General features: G+C 42.9%; 1 protein-coding gene across 1 annotated transcript in view; it reads right to left on the bottom strand.

Annotated features, from left to right (window-relative positions):
* Positions 1-14,881, bottom strand: part of FGGY (FGGY carbohydrate kinase domain containing) — a 352,569-nt gene that overhangs the window by 89,484 nt on the left and 248,204 nt on the right. Inside the window, exon 13 of the mRNA XM_016205908.2 lies at positions 10,612-10,759. Within this exon, the coding sequence (XP_016061394.2) occupies positions 10,612-10,759 (148 nt within the window). The remainder of the gene's footprint in view (positions 1-10,611; positions 10,760-14,881) is intronic.

Here is a 14,881-nt window from a genome sequence, read left to right as displayed (position 1 = left end):
GGAGAAAGAATTATTCTTGGGAAGAAGATATTCAGTACAAAAGCGAGTCAGCCAGCACACTTCTACCAGCCATTTCCAACATTCCCTCCCTGCTAGCACCAGTGCCATGCAGTTGAAATACGACTCAATGAAAAACATTTCTCTTTATAGTGCAAAGTTACTATGGTGAGGGGAGGGCAGGAGGGGGCCCCTGCTTCCTTGACATCTCACCTAATGTGCATGCAGATGGAGACACTAGAAGACAGATGATCATTTAGTCCATTGGTTCTCTCAAATACCAGGGACCTCAGCCCTGCTTTGGCAAAAGTCAAATGACAGTAAGCCAGAGATGGAACTTTCTAAGCAATGCCTACGATGTGGACCACTTGGGAGGCCACAGAGGGTCCTTAGGAAGCTGTGTTGGTAGCAAGGTGGCAGCAGTGCCCTGGGATTGCCAGGGATACATCCTGGAGGAGGTGTAGCTTTATAACCAGTGAGAGAGCTGGGATAGGACAGATGAGCTGATGCCCTTGGCTGAAGGCTGAATGGCTCCATCAAGAAGAGGAAGTGGGAAGAAGGCATAAGTGGAAGGAATGTGTTTACAGATATGCATGTGCCTATTTGAATGTCTGGGTGAAACAGCAAAATGTATGGGGAAGCCCCATGGGACAGCTGCAGTGGTAAGCACATTCTATTTATTTTGGCTATTGTGTAACGAGAACAGTAAGAGAAAACACATATAATTAATATTTAGAGATGTGTGAAAGCCAAAGAGATGCAAACTGCATTTGATGGTTTCAACATCTTAGATAATGGTTATAAAACACTTATTATGTTCATCTTGGGATTTTTGAGCTTAGAAGAGAAGTGTAGGTGAATGGAAAGATGATGAACTTTGGAGCAAGACGCCTGAGTTTAAATCTTGACATTCCCCTTAACTGGCTGCATGAGACAGATGGACTTCCCCCTACACTTTGGCACCTCTCTGAAGTCTTTCCCGGGATCCTAGTTGAATGTAGATTTCTGGCGATTCAACTCCAGATTGACTGACTGAACCTTTGGTATGGCCCCAACAATTTGCATTTTCAGCAAGGTCCTGATGTACAAGGTGTGGGAACAGTAGTCCTAAACCTTGGCATTGTGAATTATAGGTTCATAGGCCCTAAAATAGTTGAGATTCAAAAATGTACTAGTAATTTAGTTAGCTAAGTTTTTTTCCTTCTTAATTGTTAAAGAATTGAAGTGATTATAAAATAAATGGGGGGATGATTAGAAATAGATTCTCAAGGGGTCTCTAATAATTATAGAAAACAAGAAACAGGATTCTCAGTCCTGAGATTTATCGAGGGTCGTCAGAACTTGATGGGGTATCCATGGCTCAGAGGAATTGGTTGAAAGCTTTGCAGAACACAAGGGAACAAAAAATGCTCTGTTTGCTCAGTCAATAATGAAGGCAGAACTGATGGACAGACAGCATGGAAATGAAGAGGATCAGAGAAAGGTTTACAGAAAACCTCTGGAGGGAGGACAGAGATTGGAGAACAGGGCCGAGATCAGGAGCCTGGAAGAGAAAGGGGACAGATCTCCCCGTCAACATGCACAGGTTTTAGTAAGTATAAGGAGTCAAGGCTGACACTAGGCATTGCCTGAAACTCACCCCAATTTGGGAAATGCAGATAAATGTGTTGACACAATGTGGTAGGCAGAATTCTAAAGATGTTCCTCCAAGATTCCCATTCCCTGGTCATTCAATCAAAGGCTAATCTAGGAACTGATGTAAAGGGACTTTGCACATGGAACCAGTGCTAGCCAGTTGACCTTAAAATATGGAGATTATTCTGGATTATTCAGTTGGGCTCAATGTAATCACATCAGCTCTTAAAAGCAGAAGAGGAAGGCAGAAGAGTCAGTTAAGACATAGGGGAGGTGTGGCCAGTGATGCTCAATGGTTGAGTGTTGACCTATGAACCAGGAGGTCACAGATTCCTGGTCAGGGCACATGTCTGGTTTCGGCTTGATCCCCAGTAGGGGGCATGAAAGGGCATCCTATCAATGACTCTCATCATTGATGTTTGTATCTCTCTTTCCCTCTCCCTGCCTCTCTCTGAAATCAATAAAAACACATTTAAAAAGAGAGATTTGGGAGACGAAGACAGGAGAAGTGAGGGAGAAGTGGAAATCAGAGAGATTCGGAACATGAAAAGGACTTGATCTGCCACTGCTGGCTTTGAAGGTGGAGGAAGGGGGCAAGGAGCCAAGAAATGTAGGTGGCCTCTGGAAGGCGAAGACCCCTGCCTGACAGTCAGCCAGGACACAGAGACCTCAGTCCTACAACTGCACAGAGCTGAATTTAGTCAACAACTTTAATGAGTTTGGTAGCAGATTATTCCCAGCCCTGCTGATAAGAGCCCTGGGTTCTAGTCTTGTGAAAATTGGAATAGAGAAAGCAGCTGAGCCAGCCTGGGCTTCTGATCTACAGAACTGGGAGAAGATAAATTCAAGTCTCTAAGTTTGTGGTGATTTATTACAGCAGCAAAATACAACTAATACACACTCAACGACAAGATGATGGACTGGCATCATCCCTCACAACCTTATTCTACTGGTGAACTCTGCACTGAGCAACACGAGCTCATCGGCGGTTAGCCAGGCGTACCAAGGACTTCACACCTTTGTCTGCTCTGCTTCTGAGGCTCCACATCTAAGTAATTTTAATATGTCATGCACCAGAATCCCAAAGCTCTTCTGGTCAACTGTCTGGCCCCTAGCTGCTGTAACCCAGTCCTGTCTTGGGTTACACACCAACTTGGACCCTACCCTCTAGCCTTAGTTATTTTTCATTATTTCTCTGTTGGGCCTTCCCAGCAGATGTCGACGTGATTCACTCCTCATTCACTCCATAACCCACGCCACTCTTCCAGTTTTACTTGTTGATTAGTGTATACAGAAAAGATAGAAATAAAGAAAAGTCTATTTCAGTAATATAATTTAAAAAGTCAATAAAGTGAGGGAAAATATGGCAGACACACTGAAAACAGAGCAGGACTATGAAAATAAAAAGATCTAGTTTTTATTTTTTAATTATTTTCCTCCCAAACAATGTAAATGACCTCTGTTTGAAGCGACTAGGTTCTACCACCACTTCTGGTCTTTTCTCTTCTGGGTAAAGAAGAGGCTATCTGAGCCTCAGTTTCTCCATTTTTTTAAATGGGGCAACAACACTGTCTTGCAGAGTTTTTATGAAAGTTGGGGATGATGCATGTAAAGTATCTACCATGATGCTTGGCACATCAGAGTCCCTGAAATAGGCTACCTATTGTAAATCACAGTACCAGCTGCTAAATTAGTTCCTTCAGTAAAACAAAACAAAACAAACAACACATCATCAGAAAAACAGTTAAATGATACTGAAGATATTAAGCCTTGTTATAGGATTCAATTTTTCATAGGCAAAAGCAATACGTAATAAATAGCTAAATAAAACAATATTAAATCATTACCAAAAAAAATCAACAAATTTATGCCAAAGAGTCCACATATTGCCAAGGATTATAAATATATCCCTTAAAAGCTGCTCCATCACCCATTGCCCCATCAGAGGAAGCCACAAGGATACAACCTCTGGCTTCTACTGAGCTCTTGCAGATCCGCTGAGTTGCTAACTCCATCCACATCTGACTCTGTTTAGTGATGCCCACCTCTAGCTGGGATTCAGTCCTCTCTGAACTGGCTAAGATCTCACAACACTTCTTTCCTGATTCCCTCTCAGTTTTCCACATGCACACGTGCCCCATGCTTGCTTTGAAGAGCCCTTGGAGCAGCACTCCACCTCTCCAGCAGTTTGGGCAGCATATGGCCTATGTTAGAGATCACAGCTCTTCAAAGAACCAGAAAGTAACTTTCCGTTCTGGGTAGCGCTGTACTTGCAAAGCGAAGCAGAGAAAACACGTTTCCACCAATGGTGAACATGGTATGTTTTCATGGCCTGATATGTGTCTGAGGTCATTTAATTGTTTGAGTGGGTATTTCAGGAAAATAATTTTGAAAAATCAAAATGAAGAAGTCATAATAATATGAGAATAAAAACTGGTCACATATACAAGGAGGAAAGGACTCTTTCGAAATTCCTACAGCACTAGCTGTTTGGTAAGGTACACCAAATTTGAGTTTCCTGTTGTGTTGATGAGGAAATCGAGGGCCAAGGACTTAAATACAGAGAAGACTAATCTCTACACCTGTATGAAACTGAATTTCATACTCGGTTTCCGTGATGGACCAAGCGATCGTTCAGCTTCTCCAGCTAGTTGTCTGTGGCGGTGACCTCATGGCTGGTGAGTCCCGCTGGTGCTGGGACTAAGGAGACAGTTCACGATGGGCTGCTCAGGAGTCAAAGGAGTCACTTAGAATCCAGCCGGCAACCTTGTTAACATGCAAGAAGAGCCACTGAGGAGGAGCCACAGACCCAGCGCACCGGCTGTTGCTGTCTGTGCGCCACGCGGCCGTCTCCCATCTGAATGTGCCGGGCGCTGCCGGGAGCCCGCGCCTCTGCTTACTGATGAGCGGACTGACCTGGCAGAGCTAACCTCGCAGGCCACGGCCCCCACGCTTTCAACCAGGCTGCAAACGCAGGTCTCACTTCACAACCTGGGCTCTCCTCACTGTTTCACAGAGGTAAAGGCTACCCAAGCAACGGTTCAAAACAGAAACAATCACACACACACAGACACACACTCTAAAAACCATGCAACCATTCCCAATGGTGAGAACCGAACTTCCTCTATCCATGTGTGTGACCATGTCATGTTGCTTTAATTTAAAACAGCAATTGTCAACCTTTTCCATCTCATGGCACACGTGAACTAATTACTAAAATTCTACGGCACACCAAAAAATACATTTTTAGCCAATCTAATGAAAAAAATAGAAATAATTAGTTTTTTTTTCATTCACGTCAGATGATTATTGTGTTGGCTGTTGTCATTTTTTAGTTGACAATCTAAGGGAAAAGAGGTCAGTGCCCCTGACTAAACAGGCAGATATTGCATGTTTTAAAAATTCCTGCGGCATACCGGTTGAAAATCGCTGCTTTAAAAGTAAGCATTTTTGTTTTGGTTTGGTTTTGAAGAACCTAGACTCACCAGTGACTGACTGCTATTAGCTGCGTTTCTGCTTCATTTAAATGTCAATGCACAGCCCTTACCTCTCCAAGCCTCATTTATTAAGTGGAAAGGAGAACTATTTTCATAGGTGGCTACTTGGCCCGGGCATGCTATGAAGTTGCCCAACCCCAACCTCCATCTCTTTTTAGCCTAGTTCTGTGGGTCGACACTGCATCACCAAAGGAGAAATAAAACAGCTAGTCGCATGGCAGGGAGCCAACTGTTCGCAGAACAAGAGAAAATGATTCTATCAAGCATAGTGGAAGGATGCCCAGGTTATGCCCTGCTCCTACTTGGGAGGGTAAGCACCTAAAGTGGAAGGGTTTAGAGCCAGGAGTGGCGATGACTTTTGAAATCTGAGTTAGTGAGGTTGGGAAGGAAAAGAGAACCATTACTGAGAAGTGACAGGGTCAGAGCTGGAATCCGAGGACCAGGGAAAGGATGAAAATGGAAGAAAGAGTGAGGAAGGAGGCTGGTGGTCACAGAACAGGGAAGCAGGGGCCTGGCTGAGGAGTGTGGTTTAGAATTAAACCACGTGTGATGTAGCTGCTGGGGCTCCTTTTGCACGGTCCTCAACACATTTTGCAAAGTCCAGAGGTTAAGGCAGCCTCAGGGGATGTGCATCCTAAAAGTGAGGATTCATGTTTATTGAAGCTCTGCCGTTTCCTGGCACTGGGAACTTGGGCAAGTCACTATTCGTTCTTCACTTGGCAAATAAAGATTAAAATAATTGCTTAATCGAAGGCAATTATTCAATGCCTGTCTCTGATCTAGGCACTGTTGAAATTTAAACAGTAAAGGAACCATAACCCCCACCTTCACATTGTTTTTCTAATAAATTTAAAATGTATGCTACTTCTTATGATACTTCTGATCTTATTTCCTTCAGTAAAAATTATGATTTTTTTATTGCCTTCAATGCAGGTTTTAATTCTACTATTGTATCTTTGGTTGTTTTTATCTTTTCCTTTTTCTTCTCATTCCACTGACTTTTCATCTGAACTCATTTTCTTCCTGGTAAGTTTCGGCCCTATTTCACTGAGATGTGTTTTAAAAAAAATCCTACTGAATATGTCAGGGAGTTTTTTAATGTTTTCTTTTGGTTTCAGTAGTGAATAATTTTTAAAAGGCCTTTCCTTAAGTGATCAAAATGGCATTTCTTTTTTTCTGTATGCAACACGTTCTTCCTAATGGATCCACTTTATTATTGTTTTTATTCATTCTAACTGGAGTCGTACATATTCAGTGTTTCCCAGCATTCAGTCCACATGACTTACTCCCAGCCCCTTTCACCGTAACTAGGATTTGGCTCCTCAGATCTACAGCTAGCTGCCAAGTCCTAGAGGCAGCAGTTTTTTTGTGTAGATCTATTGGCCAGAGGTGGGTCACTACTGCCTGGCTTTCTAACCCTAGAACAGACAGTAGGCAAGCAAAACTACACCCCTCCAGAGTCACAGGGTGTTCCTGTCCCTGCCTGGTTAACAGCCTACTCAGGGTCCTCAGAATGCTGGGCACCACCATTGACCCTAAATCAGACGTCCTGCCCTGCTGGCTTCTTGGGTTGGCAGTTTTCTGATGGACTGCACTGAAGGGGAAGATAAGATTTGGGTTATGGAAGAGTTCTGGGAAATTAAACTCACTGCTGCTTCCAAAAAAACAAAACAAGACAAAAAACCCGAACCACAGCAGCAGAGAGAGGTCTGCCCTGTGTTTAGCCTTAAGGGGGCCTTGCATTTTTAAGATGGGGAGCAGGAGGTAGAGGGGTCCAAACTCTTGTGAGGCTAGTGGTTTATTTGTTCATATGCCATCTATCATATTGATCAAAGAAGCTACATTTAATCTTTTAGAGTCTGGAAAACCTTCCCAGATTCTCTCTGAGAATGTCAATTCTAGTTTTCCTAGTTGACTGTTATCTTAATTGCCAAAGTCAGCATGAGTTCATGCTTTTTTTGCATCCTCACAGGTTTTTTTCTTTTTTCTTTTTTTAAAATATGTCTTTATTGATTTCAAAGAGAGGAAGGGAGAGGGAGAGAGAGATAGGAACATGAATGATGAGAGTCACTGATCAACTGCCTCCTGCATGCTCCTTATTGGGGATCAAACCCGCAACCTGGGCATGTGCCCTGACCCAGAATAGAACCATGATTTTCTGGATCACAGGTTGATGCTCGACTGCTAAGCTATGCTGGCCAGGCCTCACAGGTATTTTCAAGTGAAGTCGAGAAAGGTTGCATGAGGGCTTGCTGGCCAAATACCACCTTTAAAAAAAATTTCAAAGTCATATTTGCTGAGCACCTCCTTCAGCTTACATAGATGTCTATATTACAGGGATCACACTGCATGAGGATTATGTACACACACACACACACACGTACAATACAATACTTTCTCCCACTTTCATGTGCACCTGGGACAGGTACAGTTTCTTTTCCTTTGTGTTCATAGTAGGTGATCAATAAGCACTGACTGAATGAATGAAGGTCACCGAGGCGAGAGTAAGAAACTGGGAGAGTGTGATGCTGCCAAAGCAGCAGGAGCAGAAGGAGTGCCCAGTGGTTTTCTGAGAAAACATTTTCTTTTTTTATTACCAAGATAAAATGCCAAATGCAACCCATCCTTGGTAAAACAATGATACAAGGAGCCCGAATCGTAGACATTCGCTATGCCATTCTCTCTCTTCCCCTCCAGAACACTGCAGATACTATGATTTCCTTGGGCTCAAGCCCTCTTCCCCGCTGCACTCAGTGTCACCTCCTATCTGAAGCCTTTCCCAGCTACTGAGAGCAGGTTGGCAAGTCATCGTCTGTGCATCTAGGGAGCCCTGGACTCTGAGAGGCACCTGGAGCTTGACTCAGCATCCCCACTGCTTATTTATATATTGTCTGCCCCTAAAGACAGTCATATCCCCAAGGGCTGGAATTATGGCTAGTTACTCTTATCTCCCCCACCACCTCTAACAAGGCCTGTGTTTGTTAAAATAATTAATTGGTGAACAAAAATGCTCACAATTAAAACTAAAATGGGAGCCTCTTCTCTTAATTTACCTGGACATTAGCCTTGGTATTAAATACATATATTAGTAATAAGAGCAGCAACTAACCCATTTAATATTAGCAAATTGTCCATTTGCATATTTTTTCTAAAGAAATGAATGATCTCTTTGTTTTTATGTTGACTATCAATTATGAATAAGTACATATTAAACATTTAGTATGTATACAGGGAAATGTTTCAGGAACCAAAGAAAAAAACATATGTGGTTCTTACCCTACAGGAGTTATCTTGAGAATTCTAGTTGCTATGCATACGTTTTATCAAGCACTCCCCTTCCCTCCCTCAAAACATCCTCCATGAATGTGGGAATTACTGTACCTTACTATACATCTACAGCAGTGCTTGGCACATGATAGGTACCAAATAAATATTTACTCAATGGGTGCTAGAGACAGCAGTCATTGTAGGTTCTGACAAAAGAGTAACATGACACTGGATGGGTTTCAGGGTGAGTATTCTGAATTCATCCCAAATTGGACTGAGGAAGAAATCTAGGGGAGGGGGAGCATATTTTTTAGCACAGAATTTCCTTCTTTCTATCTTATCTAGGTCACCTTCCTATGTTGTGATGTAAACTCATAGAGTGACAGCTATTCACACGTAAGCCTAACACAAGGGCAGTTATGAAAGGCAAGCATTGAGAAATACCAGGTGATATATGGAGTATATTTACAAAACAAAATCTTTTTTAAAAAGTAAACATATCAGGATTTTTTTTATAATCAGGCATATTTCCCCATGTAAGAAAGCTCCTTTGGTAAGTAAGCACTCACTCCAATGAGGCAGGCATTTCTCAAAATATGCCAGATCCTTTGGAATTACCTTCTGCATTTGGGTGAACTTTATTAGAATATCCTGGTCATGCAAATTCTTAAGTATTTGGATGTCAAGCTTGGCTTTAAGAAATAGACAAAAGCCACTGGGAGCCATGGCACCTGTTATGCAGAATGTTTTGAAATGGGGAAGGGCCCCAAGGGAAGGACTCCATATCCGTGATCATTTTATTATACACTCCTGCTTTATTTCGGGGTCATTTTAAGAACTGGTCATGCCTCGTCACTTCTTTAGCATTTTAGTGTCTCACATATTTGGCTTCAGGTATTTGTCTTTAATTCAGACACTCATTTTTGTACCCATATAAAATGTGTTCTTCCCTAGCCTCTGTTTGCACCCAGAAAGTCAGCTATGAGAAAGTGGGGCTGTCCAGCTGCGGCCTGTGCCCACATGACCCTCTCTGGACATCCCTGTTCTGCTTCCACAGGCCCAATAAGGAGGCCAAGCTCATTATTTGTTTTGTGGACACACTTCATGGACTCCAGACGACATAACCCTTGCCATATCCAATTTTCTTTTCTTTTCACCGTGAATCCCTTTATTTAGCAGAAGTTGATTATGTCAACATGGTAATGAAAATAAAGATCAGGTCTTCCTGCTGGCATCATAAAACTACTTAAAACAAACTCAATGAAATGAACTACAAACCACAGAGTTCTGAGTCTTGAAGTGCTTAGAGCCAGCAGGTCATGCAGTGCATAAACCACGCATTGCTCACAGCCCCCACTCTGAGCTCCTTCCTTAATTCATCTGACACTCTGCTTCTCAGCGTTTTTATGTATCTCTGGATTCTGAATGTCTGCCTTATTTTATTATTTGTGGCCTCTCCTCGCCTTTGGAACTGAAGCTTAACTCTATTTCTCTAGCTTTCACATGCTTCATCCATCCTCAAACATGATTCTCAATGGCTATACTCTTCTCAGCCACCTACTCTCACTTGGCCACCAAGACCTTATACCTTAGCTGAGACGGTTATGGGCTCTCCCACCAAGTTCACCCTAGCCCCTCCAGGAGGGCCCAGAATCTCTTCACTGGTAGGGAACCTAGAGGTCATTAAGAGCCAAATTTATCCACCAACCTAAGTTGCTAATTGTATTTTACTTTTGTTACAGCTCTATATGAAATCCTAATAATATAAGCACGGAGTCTGAAGAGCCCTGACCCACAGAACTTGGGCAGGTGTGTGGCTGTGACAAGCAGGACCACGGGGGGTAATACCACTTACCCAGCGGCCTGGGCATGGGGATGGGAAACATTATTCTTCAAACTGATGTAAATACAAAAATTACATGGGCAGGGGCTCACGACTTCCAGCCACTCCAGGGGACAAAGAGGCAGCAGTAGTTACATGTATGAAATACTGCTTTTAACGCTCTGGAGGTTGGCTCTGAAACAATGAGAACTTTCAGCAGGTCATCCTGGGGAGCAGCAAGAGCCTTCCTGATAGGATGCATGTACAAGCCAGTGGGCTGCTGGGCTGTTCTGTAGATGTTTCCTCTTTTCCTTTCTCCTCACTTTGCTTCTCCCAATCTTTGCAGCCCCTTGGCCTGTATTCACCTTTGTGCAAGGACTGGCTTTCACTTACCATGCCCTTTAGTGTCAGATCTGCTAAGGGAGACCGGTTGCCGTGGAAATCGGGCCAAACATGTAAATCAACAGTGAGGAAACCCACAGGCTGAGCCTTCTTAATGAGATCCAGGTGACTGTTCAAATATGCATATATACTCTGGTATCTGAAAGAAAAGTAGATTTTGTTTTTAAAAGGGGGGTAGGGCTGGGGAGCAAATTGTTCTGCAGAAAGAAACGACTCGTACTTCCACATCAGATCCAGAAAGTAAGCAGAGTCCCAAAAGCTCCAGCAAAGAGACTGCCTGAAACCCATGGAAAGCAGCACACTGTGCTCTGAAACCACTGCACATCACCAAGAATAGGTAGCATGTGTTGGCAAAAACTGCAAAGGTTTGGAATCAGGGGACCAGTCCCAAGCACGGCTTTGCCCCTAGTAGGTGTGTAACCACAAGGGAGTTAGTCAAACTTTTGGAACCACTTTCTTTGCATCTTTAAACCAGATACATATTCCCTGTCCAACTTACCTCAGGGCTACGGTGAAGATCAAAAGAGATTATGTATGCGAACATACAGTATTTTGTAAACTGTACAATACTTTACATATGCAAAGGATTTTAAAAAATCAGTATTTCTAATTGTAATGGTAATGATGAGATGACGAATGGAGACAAGTATATGCTCCCAGACTCAGGAAAGGAATTTGCTCAGGGAAGAGATAGGATGGAGAAAATGCAGTTAGGATCAGGAATTAGGAGGCTTGATTTCACACCTTAACCCACCAAATGGCATTGCGTTATTTCTCTCTCCTTTGTAAGCCTCAGTTTCTCCATGTGTCAGTCCTTATGTGTTAGGTGAGAAGGGAATGGAGGTGATGGGCTTGGGAGTCATGGCGGCCCTGGGTTCAGATATGTCCTACCTTTCTCATCTGGGTACCAGGGCCAGTGCAAACCTTCCTGAACTTCAGTTTTCCCACACATTCAAATGGTGTAACAATATCTACCTCCCTAGGTTAAATTTCACTGCATACCACAAAAATTAAAGTTGGTATCTTCCCCTCTTTAAGGGTGCTTCATTCTCAAAGCCTTGAACCAACAATTCTAGAAGAAAGTGGTGGGTTTATCAGAGACTGGCATCCATGCCACTTCCCACGGGTATCCTTGGAACGGTAGCTTTAACCATGAAAAACATAGCTTGAATAATAGCAGGAAAAAAGTACAGGAAGTCAGCATCCAAGGGAGGTTGATATCTAAGAAACCTAGATGATATTTATGATTTACATTTTTTAAATGTTTTAGGAGGACAGCTTAGAGATTTTGAGTTCCAGCTTTCTGACACTGCAAGTGTTCCCAAGGATCCCATGAAGTTCCCGAAAGTTGTCTGGATTAGAATTGAGTAGATAAGTGGTTTCCAAATCCTTTTAGTAAATAAAAATTTTAAGTGGAACTCCAATGTAGAAAGGATAGAAAAGCAAAACTGCTCTCTGTAAGTGCATGAGTGAGTCTATGTGTGAGAATGTATGTGTGAGTGATGTATGCTGAGTGGAGGCAATGGGGCCCTACCTGCCAAGCAATCTCTTTGCTTCTTGCTGTGACACCTCATTCCCATCTTTAAAAATCTGCCTTCTATCACATCAGGGGGACACCAATGTGGTTGGAAAAAGGCTCCCTAACCGCAACTCAACTGCAGCTCCCTGAGTGTGCACCAGGCCTTCCACCCCAGCCTGGTGAGGAAAGCAAAGAGGGGACCCACAAAGAGGTGCAGACAGGTGACCCAGTCCAAATTTAAACTCTCCTCCGCGTGAGTCTGGAGCCATGTGTCTTCTGTATACCAGTCAGAAATGATTTGTCAAAGCCCTACATTCAAACTCTGTTCTAACATGATTCCATGACAATGTTAGGAAAGAAAGAATCCTTCGAGGCCTCCGTGGAAGGTAGGGCCTGAACCGTCTATCTGGATGGAACATAATCACATTCTGGTTTGCTATTTCCCAGCTCTCTCTGCTCCCGGTCCAACAGAAACCACACTGACAACCAAAGCCGTGAGAACATCCTTTGCAGCCAGAAGTCAAGAGTCTGCACTAATTGTAGCAACATTCCTCTTCAGAACAGCATCACTGCACTTAGAGTAAAGCAATTTTTTTTTAAAAGAAGTCCACGTCTATAAATGTTTTCACTTGCCTTTCAAGGAATCTCAGGGCAGGGCATTCTGTTGCAGACATCTGGGTCAATAAGAACCTATAGGCCTAATTACTATTGATTTGTCATTGTCTCATTTACCGCGGGGCTTTGCAAACAGTGAGATTCATTTAGCCTCTACGTATATGGTCACTCATGAGCTAATGAGATCCCTGGGGGACAGGCATATGCTTACCCCTTTGACTCCTAACCTCCGCACAGCTCACAGCTGTGTGTCTATTCTCTGAATGCAGCCTTTCTCCTGCACATTTTTTCAATTATACCTTACCATGTGTGCTATCTGAGCATATCACTCAAAATGAAATGCACTTGGAAGACATTAAAATAATGAATGCACATCATTATTCACATAATTTTAACCTCGCATGATGCCTTTTTGGGGTTCTGACTTTGATTCATTTTGTATGTTTTATCAATTCCTTCTCCAATGGCGATCAGCCCTCTTCCAACTCGGGACTCACATACTGACTGTTCCAAGTGGATCATTCTCTCTCTCATGAACTCCAGGCTCACATATCCTGTCTCAGAGAGAGAAAATCTTGCTGTCCTAGGCCCACTGAGTATGACGAAGAAAATATAGTTTGAACAGTCACAAAGTGACTTCACCATGTACCAGCTGGGTGATCAGGTACTAAACCTTTCCAAACCTAGCTCACTCTTTTGCAATCAGAGCTAATACTGTCACCGAATAGGCCCCTACAAATATTAAATATAGAGTCCTGAGCACTAAAAAATGATAGATGATCGGTAAATAGTTCCCTTTTCTTTCCCATCACAGGAAATTAATTTCCAGCTTAAAAAAAAAAAAAATCCGAGAGACAGGGAAGATTTTTTCCAGGCATTATTGCTTATAATATTAAGTATAGACAGCACCCCTGGACTCTCTCCTCTCCTCTCCTCTCCCTCTCCATTAATCATGTAATTCTGTGGATTCATAGGCTGCTCAGAAGTACGGTGACCATACTTTAAAACCAAAAATCAGAATGCATGGTCAAACAAAAGATACTGTGACCCTTCCAGGAGTAAGAGAAAATCTTGGAAAGGAAACTTCCACTGTCTCTCTCCAGGTCCTCACCTCCTGACCCACAGCAGTATTTATTCTGCCTGCCCCATTCTACTGAAACTGGCCCCACCCTGAAGAACAAAACCCCCGTTGTTGCTAACTCCAATGGACCATTTTCTGCCTTTATTTTACTGGAATTCTCTTCCACATTTTGTACCACTTGACCACTTCTTACTCATTTGTTCTCAAAGAGTCCCCCAGAGGTCTGTCTTTGTTTCTCTTCTCACTCTTTATATACCCTTGGGTGATCCCTTCCTCCTCCCATGGCTACAGTGACCCTCTAGGGCTGAGGATTTCCAGGTATATGCCCTTATTTCCTGCTCATTTCCCTCTCATAAGTTTCAGGTCAAATATCCAACCACCTATCAAATGCTTCATTTTGGATGTCCAAAGGGACCTCAACAAAAATGACACACACATATTATCTTTCCTGGTATACTCCGTTTTCCTTCTGTGTTCCTTGGGATAATCAAAGCCAATCTCATTTAAGCCATTGCTCAAGCAACCATTTGGGGGCAGGGTCAAGTGAGTACCATTTTTGACTCTTCTTTCTCTCCCTTAGCTACCCAATTTAATTTCTCACTAGGATCTGTCAATTTATGATCTTAAATATTTCTCTACCCAGCACAACTTTCTCCCCCCGATTGCTTCTACTTGATTTAGGCCATCTTCAAATGCCTAGATTAGAGCTTTGGCCTCCTAACTTCTGCATTCCTTCCTGGGTGATTCTTCTAAAATGCAACTCTGATGATGAGTTGCCCACCCCTATCTAAACCCTTCAGCAGCTCCTCCCCATTGTCCTCGAGATAAAGCACACACTCCCTTGTCTGGTATAAGATGCTCTTCCTGATCTAGCTCTCCCTACATTGCACTGTGTTACATACATGTTTTCTATTCCTCCTCTCTCCTCACACCTGCACACACCATGCTATAGCTGCCCTAACCTATTTTTAATTTTCATAATATGCCTGTGAATGTTTATTTATTCTGCTCCCTCTTGTCCCAAATTCTCTTCCTTGCCTTAAGAA

Source organism: Miniopterus natalensis, chromosome 9 (genome assembly GCF_054644295.1).
Source record: "Miniopterus natalensis isolate mMinNat1 chromosome 9, mMinNat1.hap1, whole genome shotgun sequence".
Taxonomy (NCBI): Eukaryota; Metazoa; Chordata; class Mammalia; order Chiroptera; family Miniopteridae; genus Miniopterus; species Miniopterus natalensis.
Note: the sequence above shows the minus strand (reverse complement) of the source record. Positions and strands in the feature narration are given on the sequence as shown.